This window comes from Rhinoraja longicauda, chromosome 33 (assembly GCF_053455715.1).
Source record: "Rhinoraja longicauda isolate Sanriku21f chromosome 33, sRhiLon1.1, whole genome shotgun sequence".
In the NCBI taxonomy this organism is placed as follows: domain Eukaryota; kingdom Metazoa; phylum Chordata; class Chondrichthyes; order Rajiformes; family Arhynchobatidae; genus Rhinoraja; species Rhinoraja longicauda.
Window position 1 is genome coordinate 10,620,033 of NC_135985.1, and position 16,638 is coordinate 10,636,670.

Consider the following 16,638-nt stretch of genomic DNA (forward strand, 5'->3'; position numbering starts at 1 on the left):
TTTAAGGCAAGGCCCTTTTCAACAGTCTTCAGCATTAATCTCTTGGAACCTTTTAGCTGGTCTGATGTTCCCATGGTTGGCATAGCAATGCCGGTGTGATGTTTTATACGTTTACCATCTATGGACTGGTAGCAGAAATGGCAACTCAGTATTAACTCCAAAAACACATCTCTTAAAACTTGGCTCTCTCTCGAGGACCTTGGGATTAGTGAATTTTGCCCTGCAGCAAACAGATGATTCACCATTTTACAATGAATCCATTCAGTGAAAAGTAAACTTAGCATTAGTCAAGCATATTTCCCAATCATATAAAAATATATCTTGCCATACCTATTTCTTTAAAGATATATCAGAAAAGTTATCTATCGTGCCTTGTTGACAGGAGTCTCACTTCAGAATCGAGGGATGTGGGTTCAAATGCTGTTCCAGATATATGAGCACAAATTTTGTGCTGACCTTCAGTACAGTACCGAGAAAGTGTTATATTGTTTAAAGTCCTCCTTGATTCAGAGGTAAGCTCAGGAGCATCAGGTTAGATGTGCTTTCAACTCGACAGAGGAGATTTAGTGAAGCATCTGGTTCCATCCTGACGTCTGGTGCTTAGAGTTTAGACTTTAGAGATACAGCGCGGAAACAGGCCCTTTGGCCCACCGGATCCTCGCTGACCAGCGATCACTCCGCGCACTATCGCTGTCCTACACCTACACACTAGGGGCAATTCACAATTTTACCAAAGCCAATAAATCTACAAACCTGTACGTCTTTGGAGTGTGGGAGGAAACCGGAGCACCAAGAGAAAACGCACGCGGTCACAGGGAGAACGTACAAACTCCGTACAGACAGCACCCGTAGTCAGGATCGAACCTGGGTCTCTGGTGCTGTAAGGCAGCTGCCCTACTTCGACGCCACTGTGCCACCCTACAAGTAGAGTAGGAATAATTGATCTGATGCTGAATGGTGAGCCCTAACTAGGGGATGCCACAGGAATCAATGCTTGGGCACCAGCTATCCACAGTATCTATCAATGACTTGGATCAGGCAACTAAATGTATCATCTCCAAGTCCGCAGACAAAACAAAGCTGGGAGTGGGGTGGAATGTGAAGAGAATGGAAAAGAAGCTCCAGTGGGATTTAATCAACTTGAGTGAGTAGATTAATGCATGGCAGATGCAGTATAATGAGGATGAACGTTGGGAAATCCATTGCTGTTCTAAAAACAGAAAGGCAGGTTGGAAAAAAGGTCTCCTACTGTAATAAGGTAAAACAAAATACAAGAAGTGTTTGAAGAATATGTGAGGCCTAATGCTACTGGAAGTTTAATAAGGAAGACTCGGAAGGTTTTGGAGTATGGACTTTGGTAAATAAGGGCAGCACAGTGGAGCAACAGTAGAGTTGCTGTCTTACTGTGCCAGAGACGCAGGTTCAATAGACAATAGGTGCAGGAGGAGGCCATTCAGCCCTTCGAGCCAACACCACCATTCAATGTGATCATGGCTGATCATTCTCAATCAGTACCCCGTTCCTGCCTTCTCTCCATACCACCTGACTCCGCTATCCTTAAGAGCTCTATCTAGCTCTCTCTTGAAAGCATTCAGAGAACTGGCCTCCACTGCCTTCTGAGGCAGAGAATTCCACAGATTTACAACTCTCTGACTGAAAAAGTTTTTCCTCATCTTTGTTCTAAATGGCCTACCCCTTATTCTTAAACTGTGGCCCCTTGTGCTGGACGCCCCCAACATTGGGAACATGTCTCCTGCCTCTAACGTGTGCAAACCCTTAATAATCTTATATGTTTCAATAAGATTCCCTCTCATCCTTCTAAATTCCAGTGTATATAAGCCTAGTCGCTCCAATCTTTCAACGTACGACAGTCCCACCATTCCGGGAATTAACCTAGTAAACCTTGATAAACCGCCCTCAATAGCAGGAATATTCTTCCTCAAATTTGGGGACCAAAACTGCACACAGTACTCCAGGTGCGGTCTCACTAGGGCCCTGTACAACTGTAAAAGGACCTCTTTGCTCTTATACTCAACTCCTCTTGTTATGAAGGCCAACATTCCATTGGCTTTCTTCACTGCCTGCTGTATCTGCATGCTTCCTTTCAGTGACTGATGCACTAGGACACTCAGATCTCGTTGTACGTCCCCTTTTCCTAACTTGACACCATTCAGATAATAATCTGCCTTCCTATTCTTACCACCAAAGTGGATAACCTCACACTTATCCACATTAAACTGTATTTGCCATGCATCCGCCCACTCACACAACCTGTCCAAGTCACCCTGCAACCTCATAGCATCTTCCTCACAGTTCACACTGCCCCCCAGCTTTGTGTCATCTGCAAATTTGCTAATGTTACTTTTAATCCCTTCATCCAAGTCATTAATGTATATTGTAAATAGCTGCGGTCCCAGCACTGAGCCTTGTGGTACCCCACTAGTCACTGCCTGCCATTCTGAAAGGGACCCATTTATCTCCACTCTTTGCTTTCTGTCTGCCAACCAATTTTCTATCATGTCAGTACCCTACCCCCAATACCATGTGCTCTAATTTTGCCAACTAATCTCCTATGTGGGACCTTGTCGAAGGCTTTCTGAAAGTCAAGGTACACTACACCCATGTCCATTTTCCTAGTTACATCCTCAAAAAATTCCAGAAGATTAGTCAAGCATGATTTCCCCTTCATAAATCCATGCTGACTCGGAACGATCCTGTTACTGCTATCCAAATGCTCCGCAATTTCGTCTTGTATATTTTACTCCAGCATCTTCCCCACCACTGATGTCAGACTAACTGGTCTATAATTTCCTGTTTTCTCTCTCCCTCCTTTCTTAAAAAGTGGGATAACATTAGCTACCCTCCAATCCACAGGAACTGATCCTGAATCTATAGAACATTGGAAAATGATCACCAATGCGTCCATGATTTCAAGTGCCACCTCCTTAAGTACCCTAGGATGCAGACCATCAGGCCCTGGGGATTTATCAGCCTTCAGTCCCATCAGTCTACCCAACACCATTTCCTGCCTAATGTGAATTTCCTTCAGTTCCTCCATCACCCTAGGATCTCTGGCCACTAGAACATCTGGGAGATTGTTTGTATTTTCCTTAGGGAAGACAGATCCAAAGTACCGGTTCAACTCGTCTGCCATTTCCTTGTTCCCCGTAATAAATTCCCCTGCTTCTGTCTTCAAGGGACCCACATTTGCCTTTTCACAGGACACTTTTCTCACAGGGCACTTCCCTCGACAGGACCGCACCCCTTGTGCAAGCCTTGTTTATATCAGTCACTAAATTGACTAATTGGCCAATTTACCAAGCTTCTAATTTAATTGCTGTAGTTCACACTTACTTTCTTTCAGCCAATGGTCGTCCTTGCTCCTGCTCTCCCGACCTTTACTGACTGACTGCCAGCGTCCCTTTGGCACTCTTTTTTAAACAGACTTTTACCTGTAATTCACACTTACTTTCTAAATTCAGCCAATTGTCGTCCTTGCTCCTGCTGCTGCTCTCCCGACCTTTACTGACTAACTACGGGTCTTGACCCGAAACGTCACCCGTTCCTTCTCTCCTGAGATGTTGCCTGACTCGCTGAGTTACACCAGCTTTTTGTGTCTACCTTAAACTAAAACTAAAGTAAGTAAAAGGACTTGGGTGAAGGAGTGGTAATGCTGGTTTGTCTGTGTGACTTTGTAGCAGGTCAAGTAGTTGGGTGGTGAGTCCATCATCAACTTCTCATTGAAGTTATCAGTTAGGGTGAAACACTGCAGGACAACTGAGGGGAATGCATTTCCTGCATAAATGGGAGCTCACGGTCACGGCAGTGTTTCAGATAGCTGCATGTGCAGAAGCATCACTAGCTGTTGCAATCTGAGCCCGGAGTCTTGGAGATGGAGTCACTGTGGTGCATCCATGAGGCAGAGGACTTGGTGGATAACACACTGAGTGAGGTGGTCACACCACAAGGTTAAGAGTGAGCAGGCAGAGAGGTCATGGGCAACCACCGGACAGACTAGAGGAGTGGGCAAGTAGTGCAGGAGTCCCCCGAGTCATTCACGCTCTCTGATAGTTTGCCTCTACTATGTTGTTCTGGATATGATAGTTCTTCAGGAGAGCAGAGAGCCTGGCACCGCCTGCGTAGGGGAGGAATAAAGAGAGAACACAGTCTTATCGATAGTTAAAGGAATGCTTAGGCATTTCTGTGGGATGGTGTGTTTCCTTCTGATTCCAGGGTCAAGGATTTCATTAAACAGCTGCAACACATCTTGAAGGTGAAGAGCAAACAGAGGGGGTCATGCTCCATTTTTTTGCACCAGCGACAGAAATAGAAAACAAGATCAGGCACTGCAGACAGAGTCCAAGAAGCTAGGCAAGAAGTGAAGAAGCAAGACCACAAAGGTAGTAACCTCAGGTTTATTTCCAGTGTGGAATGTCAGTGAATATAGAAATAGGAAGATAGAGCAGCAAATGTATTTACTTTAGACTTTAAGACATTGGACAGTGGAGAAACAGCGCAGAAACAGGCTCTCGAGCCGCACTGAGTCAGCACTAACCAGTGATCAACCAGTACATTATTCTACACACTAGGGATAATTTTACAACTTCCCAAAGCTAATTAACCTACAAACCAGTACATATTAGGAGTGTGGGAGGAAGTCGGAGCACCCGGAGAAAACCCATGCGGTCCATTGGGATAACATATAAGCTCCATACAGACAGTGCCCGTAGTCTGGTTCGAACCCATGTCTCTGGTGCTGTGAAGGCAGCAACTCTACCGCTGCACCACTGTGCCGCCCCTGGCTGGAGAGATGGTAGAAGCAAGTGCTTTAGATTGCTGGGTTTGCATCATTGCTGGGGTAGATGGAAGCTCTGTAAGACAGATTGGTGGCAAGTCAACAGGAACAGAGCCCATGCTCTTGTTTGAAAGGCCACCAGAGCTGTTGGGGAAGCGTTAAGCCAATTTGACGGTGAAGATGGGAACTTGGAGTAGAATCAGAAAGGATAAAAGTTTGACTGGAAACAAAAGGCAGGGTTCAGGTCAGCATATATTTAGGAAGGCAATGATAAAGGAAAATACTGCAAGGCAAAGAGATAACTAGAGTGTGTCGTGAAGGGGTGAAGTATTACAGCAACAGTGTGCCAGCCAATAGTCAAAATAAGGAAGAACTAGGAGGCCAAAATAGAAGCAACAAAGCAGAAGAAACGGGAAGACAGATAGAGCTCTTAATGATTGATAGATAGATAGATAGATAGATAGATAGATAGATAGATAGATAGATAGATAGATAGATAGATAGATAGATAGATAGATAGAGCTCTTAATGATAGTGGAGTCGGGGTATGGGGAGAGGGCAGGAACGGGGTACTGATTGTGGATGATCAGCCATGATCACATTGAATGGCGGTGCTGGCTCGAAGTGCCGAATGGCCTACTCCTGCACCTATTGTCTATTGGAAGGCAATTCAGGCTAGGTTAAATTAGTGTACGGATTTTATTGAGGTCCATGAAAACACAAATGATGGGACTTAATTTGGTTTAATAATATGCAGAGAGTGGTAAAAGGGGTGCAACAGGCACCAATGACTGTGAATGATTTTGATGCGATAATAACAGAAACTTGTCTGGAAAAGCGGTAGAACTGCGCACTGACTATTCCTGATGCAAAATGTTAAGGAAGGATAGGGAAGGAAGGAAAGGAGGAGGGATGGCAGCATTGATTAAATAGTGATGGGAGGGAGAGGATGTAGCAAAAGGGTCACAATTTGTTTGATTAGAGTTAAGAAAGAGTGGCACGGTGGGGTGGCGCAGTGGTAGTGTTGCTGCTTGACCCGGAGACCCAGGTTCGCTCCCGACTACGGGTGCTGTCTGTACGGAGTTTGTGCGTTCTCCCCTTGACCACGAGGTTTTCTCCGAGATGTTCTGTTTCCTCTCACACTCCAAAGACGTACAGGTATATAGGTTAATTGGCTTGGTAAATGAAAAAATTGTCCCTGGTGTGTGAGTGTAGGATAGTGTTAAACAGGGCCTGTTTCCACGCTGTATTTCTAAAACTAAAACTAAAGGCGACTCAAGGCAAAATGACGATGCATGGTACATTGCATAGGTCACCATTGAGCAGGAGAATATAGAGCAGCAAATATGCAGGGCGATTACAGAGAAGTGTAAACACTATTGGGTGATTATAATAGAGGACTTTAATCATCTTGTTGCAATAGTGAAGGGAGGGTAAAGTGGTGCCTAAATGACTCCAGGCAATTATTGAGAACAGTATGTTTTTTTTGGACCAACAGGGAAGGAGGTTCTAGGGAATGAGGTGGGTCGTGTTTTGTTAGGGAAGTATTGAAGAGTTAGCAATCATAACATCTTAAGATTTAGTTTGGCGACACAGAGGAAAAGCCAAACCAAAATAAAACATAATTGATTGGAGGAAGGCCAGTTTCAGTGGGATGAGTCTGGGAAGGCCAAGGTAAATTGGAACAAAGATTAACACACAAAACTGAAACTCTATTCCCTTATCCCAGTTCCTCTTTCTACCTTAGACACAAAAAGCTGGAGTAACTCAGCGGGACAGGCAGCATCTCTGGAGAGAAGGAATGGGTGACGTTTTGGGTCGAGACCCTTCTTCAGACTTTACTTTGGCACTTCTCTCTTTGCCACTTAACTGCTCCAGTAGCACTCCCTCCATACCACTGTTTCCTCCCTCTTCTTCCTCTGATATCAGACCTTCATTTTGCCACAGTCCCTATTCTTGCATTGGAATGAATGGCATTAGAAAAGTAATCCAGATGGATAAGCTTTGCACTTAAACCTGTTTATTCCTTCCTGAGAAAAAACATAAAAGAATTGGCTGAACTATTTTATGTCAAAACATCATAACCATGATGTTTTCTCTGGATATGAGTTCTTTATGTGCTGGAGATTGGAGCTGGGTATTAAATAGTGCATTGAATTAATGCTGTCATAATTCAACCTGCCATTATTCATGCAGTTACATAAAAGGAACTCTGTTCCTGGGTTCCTGCCCAATCTGGCTTCATCCAAATGCCAGTAATCAATGAGTTTAACAGTGTCATTTTACTGATTCTTCTCTCTAATGATTTATGGTTTTGGAAGTAATTGGTCAAAACCGACAAATATCACTTTAATTATCAGTATAATGAACCACTTGCAAGGTGGTGTCATTATTTTTAACAGCATATGGTTCAAATATCGTGAAAACAATAGGAGTATAAAACATTGAAAAAAATTGTTTTAGTATGTCCATGACAGATTTTTGTTTAAATATTAACTTGAAATGTTAACTCTATTTCTCTCATTGTCAGACCCACTGAGGATGTTGTAACATACTTCTGTTTATATTTCAGTCTTACGGCATATGCAATATTTTATTTTTTGCACCAAAACTAATCTTGCTGTTTTCTCTTCCCCCAACTTCAAACCAGCTATTATCAATTAATATTTTGGAATATGTTTCTGTTAGATTGGTGTGACTAATGGCTAATAAGTATTGAACCAATATAACTCATGATTAATCCCCTCTGAATCTTTAAAATGTAATAGTTCTAATTAAATATTAATGCTACGAAAAACCGCATAATGACAAAATGTAAAATTAATGTGTGCCATTGAGTGTTCCTCACTGTGTGGTAAACTTTGTTTTCTCATTTTGACATTATGTATTTAAACATGTTATGAATGCTTTTCAGAACAAGATGGTGTTGAGTTTCTAGAGGGTAGTTGTGATAATCCAGCTCTTTAGCTAGCATTCTTTGTGGACTTTGATTCACTGGTCAAGGTAAAATTCCATGTTTTGAAAATAGGCGTCTAAATTCCCAGAGAAAATGAAGACTTTTTTTGTCATCCCGTGATCTTAAAATCAATGACGTAATTTGAAGTATAGCAGTTGTTGTAATATAGGTACATGTCAAGCAAGATCCCAATAACACCAAAAAGACCAGGAAAGCTGTTACTGCTATCAGGTTCTGATTTACAGTCAGAGCCTTTATCCCAGGGTGGAAATGTCCAACACTAGAGGGCGCAACTATAAGGTGAAAGGCAGAAATTTAATGGAGATGCCTGGATACGTTTTTTTTCAATGGATAGTGGTGGTTGCCTGGAACGCACTGCCAGGGGTGGTGGTGGTGGAGCTAGATAGGACAGGGGCGTATTAGAGGCTTTTAGATGGGCTACAGGAAATAAGGATATGGACGATGTACAGGCAAATTAGATCAGTTTAACTAGGCATCCTGTTCGACACAAACATTGTGGGTCGATGTTCCTGTGCTGTACTGTTCTATGTTTTATGATAAAGACTGGATAACTGAGAGGTGTTGACAGGGTAGATGTCAAGACGTTTTCTTCCCCACGGCAGACGTGTCAAAGTTCAGAGGGCATGGTTTTAACATGAGGACTAAGGGTTGCACATAGAAACATAGAAAATAGGTGCAGGAGTAGGCCATTCGGCCATTCGGCCCTTCGAGCCTGCACCGCCATTCAATATGATCATGGCTGATCATCCAGCTCAGTAACCTGTACCTGCCTTCTCTCCATACCCCCTGATTCCTTTAGCCACAAGGGCCACATCTAACTCCCTCTTAAATATAGCCAATGAACTGGCCTCAACTACCTTCTGTGGCAGAGAATTCCACAGACTCGCCACTCTCTGTGAAGAAATGTTTTCTCATTTCAGTCCTAAAAGACTTCCCCCTTATCCTTAAGCTGTGACCACTGGTTCTGGGCTGCCCCAACATCGGGAACAATCTTCCCGCATCTAGCCTCTCCAACCCCTTAAGAATTTTATATGTTTCTATAAGATCCCCCCTCAGTCTTCCAAATTCCAGCGAGTACAAGCCTAGTCTATCCAGTCTTTCTTCATATGAAAGTCCCGCCATCCCAGGGATCAATCTAGTGAACCTTCTCTGTACTCCCTCTAAGGCAAGAACGTCTTTCCTCAGATTAGGAGACCAAAACTGCACACAATACTCCAGGTGCAGTCTCACCAATGCCCTGTACAACTGCAGTAGAACCTCCCTGCTCCTAAACTCAAATCCTCTTGCTATGAATGCCAACATACCATTCGCCTTTTTCACTGCCTGCTGCACCTGCACACTTGCCTTCAATGACTGGTGCACCATGACACCCAGGTCACGTTGCATCTCCCCCTCTCCTAATCGGTCACCATTCAGGTAATACTCTGCTTTCCTGTTCTTGCCGCCAAAGTGGATAACCTCACATTTATCCACATTATATTGCATCTGCCATGCATTTGCCCACTCGCCCAATCTATCCAAGTCGCTCTGCAGCCTCCTAGCATCCTCCTCGCAGCTAACACTGCCACCCAGCTTCGTGTCATCCGCAAACTTTGAGCACGGGGCTCTGAGGAACGATTTTTTCAGCCAGAGGGTGATGGTAACCTGGAATGTGCTGCCTCGAGGGGGTTTAGAAAGGTACACTCAACATTTATGAAGCATCTGGATAAGCACATGAAGAGTCGAGGCATTGTAGAACAATGGACAAGTGCTGGTAAATGAGATTAGTAAATAGATACTTGATGTTCTGCAAGCTCATGGCAGGTTATGTGAACTGTTTCTGTGCTGTATTAGCTATGATGCTGTAAATCTGAAATAAAAATAGGACATGCTAGGGAGACTCAGTTGGTTAAGCAACACCCATGGAGAGAGAATCGGAGTTAATGTTTTAGGTTTAAACAAAAAAATTAGATGAAAAGACATCGGGCAGAAACGTTAAATCTGTTTCTCTCCTCGGCTATTGAGGCAATGTCTGCGTATTTCCAGCATTTTCTGCTTTTATTTATGATCTGCTGTAAACTAGTTTGTGGCGAATCCTGAATCATTTGTAATCTTTTAAACGGAAAAGTTGGCAGTTTTGATGAATTTGATTTCCCACGGATTCCTGTAGTAACTTTATTTCCATAGAGTCTTCCTGCATAGAAACAGATCCTTTAGCCCACAGTGGCTGTGCCAGCTGTCGTACTTATCTACACATCCTATTAATCAGCACTGGCTCTGTAGTCAGCAGTGGCATGAATTTCAAGTGCTTATCTAAATACTCGTGAAATCTTGCAAGAGTAGCCACTTCCACCACTTCCTTACACTGTGCACACTGTGATTTCAACCACCCTGTGAGTGGGGAAAAAAACACATTCAAATTCCCTCTAAGTCTCTTGCCCTTTATCTGTAACCTATGTCCTTTCGTTGTGGCCATCTCTGCTAAGGAGAAAACTTTCTCACAATCTAAATGCAAATGCAATGTTAGCATTTATTTCAAGTGGACTAGAATAGAAAAACAAGGATATAGTGCTGGGGCTTTACAGGGCACTGGTCAGAACACATTTGGAGTATTGTGAGCAGTTCTGGGCCCCATATCCGAGGAGGAATGTGCTGGCTTTGGAGAGGGTCCAGAGGAGGTTTACGAGAATAATCCTGGTGATGATAGGGTTGACGTATGTTGAGTGTTTGAAGGCACAGGGCCTGTACTCGCTGGAGTTTAGAAGGATGAGGGGGGGACCTCAATGAAACCAATCGAATAGTGAAAGGTCTGGTTAGAGTTGATGGGAGATTATGTTTCCTCTCGTGAGAGAGTCTAGGACTAGAGGGCATGGCCTCAGAATAAAAGGAGGTACCTTTAGAAAAGAGATGAGGAGGAATATCTTTAGTCAGAGGGTGGTGAATCTGTGGAATTAATTGCCACAGGTGGCTGTGGAGGCCAAGTCATTGGGTATTTTTAAAGTAGAGATTGACAGATCATTGATTAGTAAGGCTGTCAAAGTTATGGGACGAAGGCAGGAGAATGAGATTGAGAGGGAAAGATAGATCAGCCATGATTTAATGGCAGGGTAGACTCAACAGACTGAATGGCCTAATTCTGCTGCTAAGATTTATGAACATAAACTTATGTACACTTTATAATAACATATAACATATAACATATAACAACTACAGCATGGAAACAGGCCTGTCCGGCCCTACCAGTCCACGCCGACCATTCTCCCTGACCTAGTCTCATCTACCTGCACTCAGACCATAACCCTCCAATCCCCTCCTATCCATATACCTATCCAATTTACTCTTAAATAATAAAATCGAGCCAGCCTCCACCAATTCCACCGAAAGCCCATTCCATACAGCCACAACCCTCTGAGTAAAGAAGTTCCCCCTCATGTTACCCCTAAACCTTTGTCCCTCAATTCTGAAGCTATGTCCCCTTGTTGGAATCTTCCCCACTCTCAAAGGGAAAAGACTACCCACGTCAACTCTGTCCGTCCCTCTCAAAATTTTAAAAATCTCTATCAAGTCCCCCCTCAACCTTCTACGCTCCAAAGAATAAAGACCCAACCTGTTCAACCTCTCTCTGTAGCCTAAGTGCTGAAACCCAGGCAACATTCTAGTAAATCTCCTCTGTACCCTCTCCATTTTGTCGACATCCTTCCTATAATTTGGCGACCAGAACTGCACACCATACTCCAGATTCGGCCTCACCAATGCCCTGTACAGTTTCAACATTACATCCCAACTTCTATACTCAATGCTCTGATTTATAAAGGCAAGCATACCAAACGCCTTCTTCACCACCCTATCCACATGAGATTCCACCTTCAGGGAACAATGCACAGTTATTCCCAGATCCCTCTGTTCCACTGCATTCCTCAATTCCCTACCATTTACCCTGTACGTCCTATTTTGATTTGTCCTACCAAAATGCAGCACCTCACACTTATCAGCATTAAACTCCATCTGCCATCTTTCAGCCCACCCTTCCAAAAGGCCCAAGTCTCTCTGTAGACTTTGAAAATCTACCTCACTATCAACTACTCCACCTATCTTAGTATCATCTGCATATTTACTAATCCAATTTGCCACACCATCATCCAGATCATTAATGTAAATGACAAACAACAGTGGACCCAACACAGATCCTTGGGGCACTCCACTAGACACTGGCCTCCAACCTGACATACAATTGTCAACCGTTACCCTCTGGTATCTCCCATTCAGCCATTGTTGAATCCATCTTGCAACCTCACTATTAATACCCAACGATTTAACCTTCTTAATCAACCTTCCATGTGGAACCTTGTCAAATGCCTTACTGAAGTCCATATAGACAACATCCACAGCCTTGCCCTTATCAATTTCCCTGGTAACCTCTTCAAAAAATTCAAGAAGATTAGTCAAACATGACCTTCCAGGCACAAATCCATGTTGACTGTTTCTAATCAGGCCTTGATTATCCAAATAATGATATATATTGTCCCTAAGTATCTTTTCCATTAATTTTCCCACCACAGACGTCAAACTAATAGGTCTATAATTGCTAGGTTTACTTTTAGAACCTTTTTTAAACAAAGGCACAACATGCGCAATGCGCCAATCTTCCGGCACCATCCCTGTTTCTAATGACGTTTGAAATATTTCCGTCATAGCCCCTGCTATTTCTGCACTAACTTCCCTCAATGTCCTAGGGAATATCCTATCAGGACCTGGAGACTTATCCACTTTTATATTCTTCAAAAGTGTCCGTACCTCCTCTTCTTTAATCCTCCTAATTTCCATCACTACTCTACTTGTTTCGCTTACCTCACATAATTCAATATCCTTCTCCTCGGTAAATACCGAAGAAAAGAAATTGTTTAATATCTCCCCCATTTCTTCCGGCTCAGCACACAGCTGTCCACTCTGACTCTCTAATGGACCAATTTTATCCCTCACTATCCTTTTGCTATTGACATATCTGTAGAACCCCTTGGGGTTTACTTTTACATTACTTGCCAAAGCAGCCTCATATCTTTTTTTCGCTTTTCTAATTTCCTTTTTAAGATTCCTTTTACATTCTTTATATTCCTCAAGAACCTCATTTACTCCCTGCCGCTTATATTTATTGTATATCTCCCTCTTTTTCCGAACCAAGTGTCCAATTTCCCTGGAAAACCACGGCTCTTTCAAATTATTATTCTTTCCTTTCCACCGAACAGGGACATAAAGACTCTGTACTCTCAAAATTTCACCTTTAAATATCCTCCATTTCTCTATTATATCCTTTTCATAAAACAACAATTTCCATTTCAATCCATTTAAATCCTTTCTCATCTCCTCAAAATTAGCCTTTCTCCAATCCAAAATCTCAACCCTTGGTCCAGATATGACCTTCTCCATAATGATATTGAAACTAATGGCATTATGATCACTAGACCCAAAGTGCTCCTCAACACATACCTCCGTCACCTGACCCATCTCATTTCCTAACAGGAGGTCCAACACTGCCCCTTCTCTGGTAGGCACCTCTACGTATTGCTGCAAAAAACTATCCTGCACACATTTTACAAACTCCAAACCATCCAGCCCTTTAACAGAATGTGATTCCCAGTCTATATACGGAAAATTGAAATCACCCACAATCACCACTCTGTGCTTACTACTAATATCTGCTATCTCCTTACATATTTGCTCTTCCAATTCTCGTTCCCTATTTGGCGGTCTATAATACACCCCTATAAGTGTTGCTAAACCTTTCTCATTTCTGAGTTCCACCCAAACAGCCTCCTTAATCGAGCCTTCTAGTCTGTCCTGCCAAAGCACTGCTGTGATATCCTCCCTGACAAGCAATGCAACACCCCCACCTCTTGCCCCTCCGATTCTATCACATCTGAAACAATGAAATCCTGGAATATTTAATTGCCAATCGCAACCCTCCTGCAACCATGTTTCACTGATCGCCACAACATCATACTTCCAGATGTCAATCCAGGCTCTAAGCTCATCCACCTTTCTTACAATGCTCCTAGCATTAAAATATACACATTTAAGGGACCCATCATTTCTTATTCTCAGTTTATTTCTTTTCCCTTCTTTCTCTCCTACATATTGGGTCTGAGTGTTTCCCTTTTCTGCCTCCTGCCTCACACACTGCCTATTAGCTATCTGTGTTTGAGTCCCTCCCCCCAACCGTACTAGTTTAAAGTCTCCGCAGTTATTTTAGCAAATCTCCCCGCCAGGATATTGGTTCCCCTCGGTCATAATTTTATATACTGTACCTCAATTAAGTCTTGATTAGTCAGGACGTCAAAGGCTACAGGGTGAAAGCATGAGAAAGGGATTGCACTCAAACTGTTCACTGTTTACTGATACAAGATAAAGGGTATAATGTTTAGTGCAAGACAGAGTCCAATAATGTCCGATTAATGATAGTTGGAAGGTTTCCAATGAGGTATTCAGCATGGAAACAGGCCCTTCAGCCTCTGAATCCACATCACCGGTCAAGCACCCTGTTTACACAAGTCACTGCATAAGGAATAGTAGGAATCAGCATTGGACAGGTGGACAGGTGGTTAAGGAAGGTGGGGGCAGGATTGAATGGAATTGTCACTGGCAGACATAAGGTTTTATTAGGTTCATTTTTTCCCTTGTAGGTGAAAGACGTCATTGGCTACAAGACCTTGGGGCACTGCTTCTTCACTGAAGATGGTCCAGAGGAACGAAACACATTCGACCACTGCCTCGGTTTGTTGGTCAAGGCAGGGACTCTACTCCCGTCAGATCGCAACAGCAAGATGTGCAAGATGATAACGGACGGGGCGTACCCAGGCTATGTGCCCAGACCCCAGCAGGACTGCAAGTAAGCCATCCAGCCCAGTCTGAAGAAGGGTTCCGACCCGAAACGGCACCCGTCCTTTTTCTTCAGAGATGCTGCCTTACCCACTGAGTTACTCCAGCACTTTGTGTCTATCTAAGCCATTTGGCAGGTTCCTCTCTTTTGGGGAATGTAATAGGGATGCTTGCATGGGTCTGTACAGCCAGACGATGGTGTATGGATGGAGAGGTTCAGAAGAATTGCCTTATTTCTTTACAGCATAAAAGGATGCCGTTTCAGCCTATCAAGTGTATGCTGGTTGAAAGAGAAATCCCATTTCTAGGTTAATTCCCGGAATGGCGGGACTATCATATGTTGAAAGACTGGAGCGACTAGGCTTGTATACACTGGAATTTAGAAGGATGAGAGGAGATCTTATTGAAACGTATAAGATTATTAAGGGGTTGGACACGTTAGAGGCAGGAAACATGTTCCCAATGTTGGGGGAGTCCAGAACAAGGGGCCACAGTTTAAGAATAAGGGGTAGGCCATTTAGAACTGAGATGAGGAAAAACTTTTTCAGTCAGAGTTGTGAATCTGTGGAATTCTCTGCCTCAGAAGGCAGTGGAGGCCAATTCTCTGAATGCATTCAAGAGAGAGCTGGATAGAGCTCTTGAGGATAGCGGAGTCAGGGGGTATGGGGAGAAGGCAGGAACGGGGTACTGATTGAGAATGATCAGCCATGATCACATTGAATGGCAGCGCTGGCTCGAAGGGCCGAATGGCCTGCTCATGCACCTATTGTCTATTGTCATTTCTCCATTAATGTTTTTTCTAACCTATTCTCCCCATGCTCCCACCAATTCCCCCTTAGATTCTACCATTTATCTCGGGGCAGTCGGCAGTGGCCAATTAACCTTCTGACCAGCATATTTTGAGATGTTTACCTTGGTGGTTCTGCTTTTGATGTGGGCCTGAGTTACACATTGGGTGAAAAATCTCCTTCCTCGTCCATTCGTTTTAATGTGGATCGAGCCTGACAGCAGGCCACACAGTTGCAGGACTTGCATTCGTGGCTGCGGGGGACAGTATCTATCCCCCTAACTATACCGTCCCCAGTTACCCACAATACGTTCATTGTGAAGAAAGGTTACAATGAGTGATGGGGGTATTCAAGATTAGTGCTTGAATTATACTGAGCAATGAAAGATTTATTAGTCGATACAAATAATGACACTACTGGAAAATATATCCGTTTTTGAGGAAGTAACCAAGGAGGTCAATGAGGACAAGGCAGTAGACAAAGTCTATATGGACTTCAGCAAGGCCTTTGATTAGGTTCTGCATGGTAGATAGTTTCCCCTGTAGTTATTCTCCCTCCCAAGGCTTTCATCCTGGACCTGCAGCGGATAAACTCTCAGTTTATTTTTCTTTCAAAAATGGATTCATAACTGCATCTGCTGATTGAATTGTGAACTAATGTTTCTGCAGCCACAGGTCAAGGAGCCAACTTTCACTATGAATTTCTATTTAGCATTCTAATTAAAAAATTAACCATTTTGGAGAAAGAGGCATCAAAGCCTATTCCGTACAACATCGTTGATTTTAATGGTTTCATGATGGCTTGAGATGAGAAGTCAATGTGCCTTTTGTTAACCAAGGTCTACAATATAATAGCAATTACCATTTTTGAAAAGTAATTGGCAATTAAAGTTCAATTTCTAGCTAATAAATGACAAACAGCAACTGCCTCTACCAATCTTTCTCACTCATGACCTTCCAATTGGCTCAAGTCCCTGATCCATCACTTCTTTGAAAACTTTCATGGAGGCTTAGGCTTTAGTATTCTCAAATAGTGAATTGATTGCACCTCTCTCCCTCCCCCCTCCCTCCTCCCCCGACCCCTCTCCCTCCCTCCCCCGACCCCTCTCCCTCCTCCCCCGATCCCGATCCCTCTCCCTCCTCCCCCGACCCCTCTCCCTTCTCCCCGACCCCTCTTCCTCCCTCCCCCGACCCCTCTTCCTCCCTCCCCCGACCCCTCTCCCTCCC

At 43.5% G+C, this 16,638-nt stretch overlaps 1 protein-coding gene across 2 annotated transcripts in view; it reads left to right on the forward strand.

Moving 5' to 3' along the window:
- Positions 1–16,638, forward strand: part of LOC144609083 (cell migration-inducing and hyaluronan-binding protein-like) — a 151,286-nt gene that overhangs the window by 93,319 nt on the left and 41,329 nt on the right. For both annotated transcript variants that reach the window (XM_078427454.1, XM_078427453.1), the window contains one exon: positions 14,429–14,634. In XM_078427454.1, the coding sequence (XP_078283580.1) occupies positions 14,429–14,634 (206 nt within the window). The remainder of the gene's footprint in view (positions 1–14,428; positions 14,635–16,638) is intronic.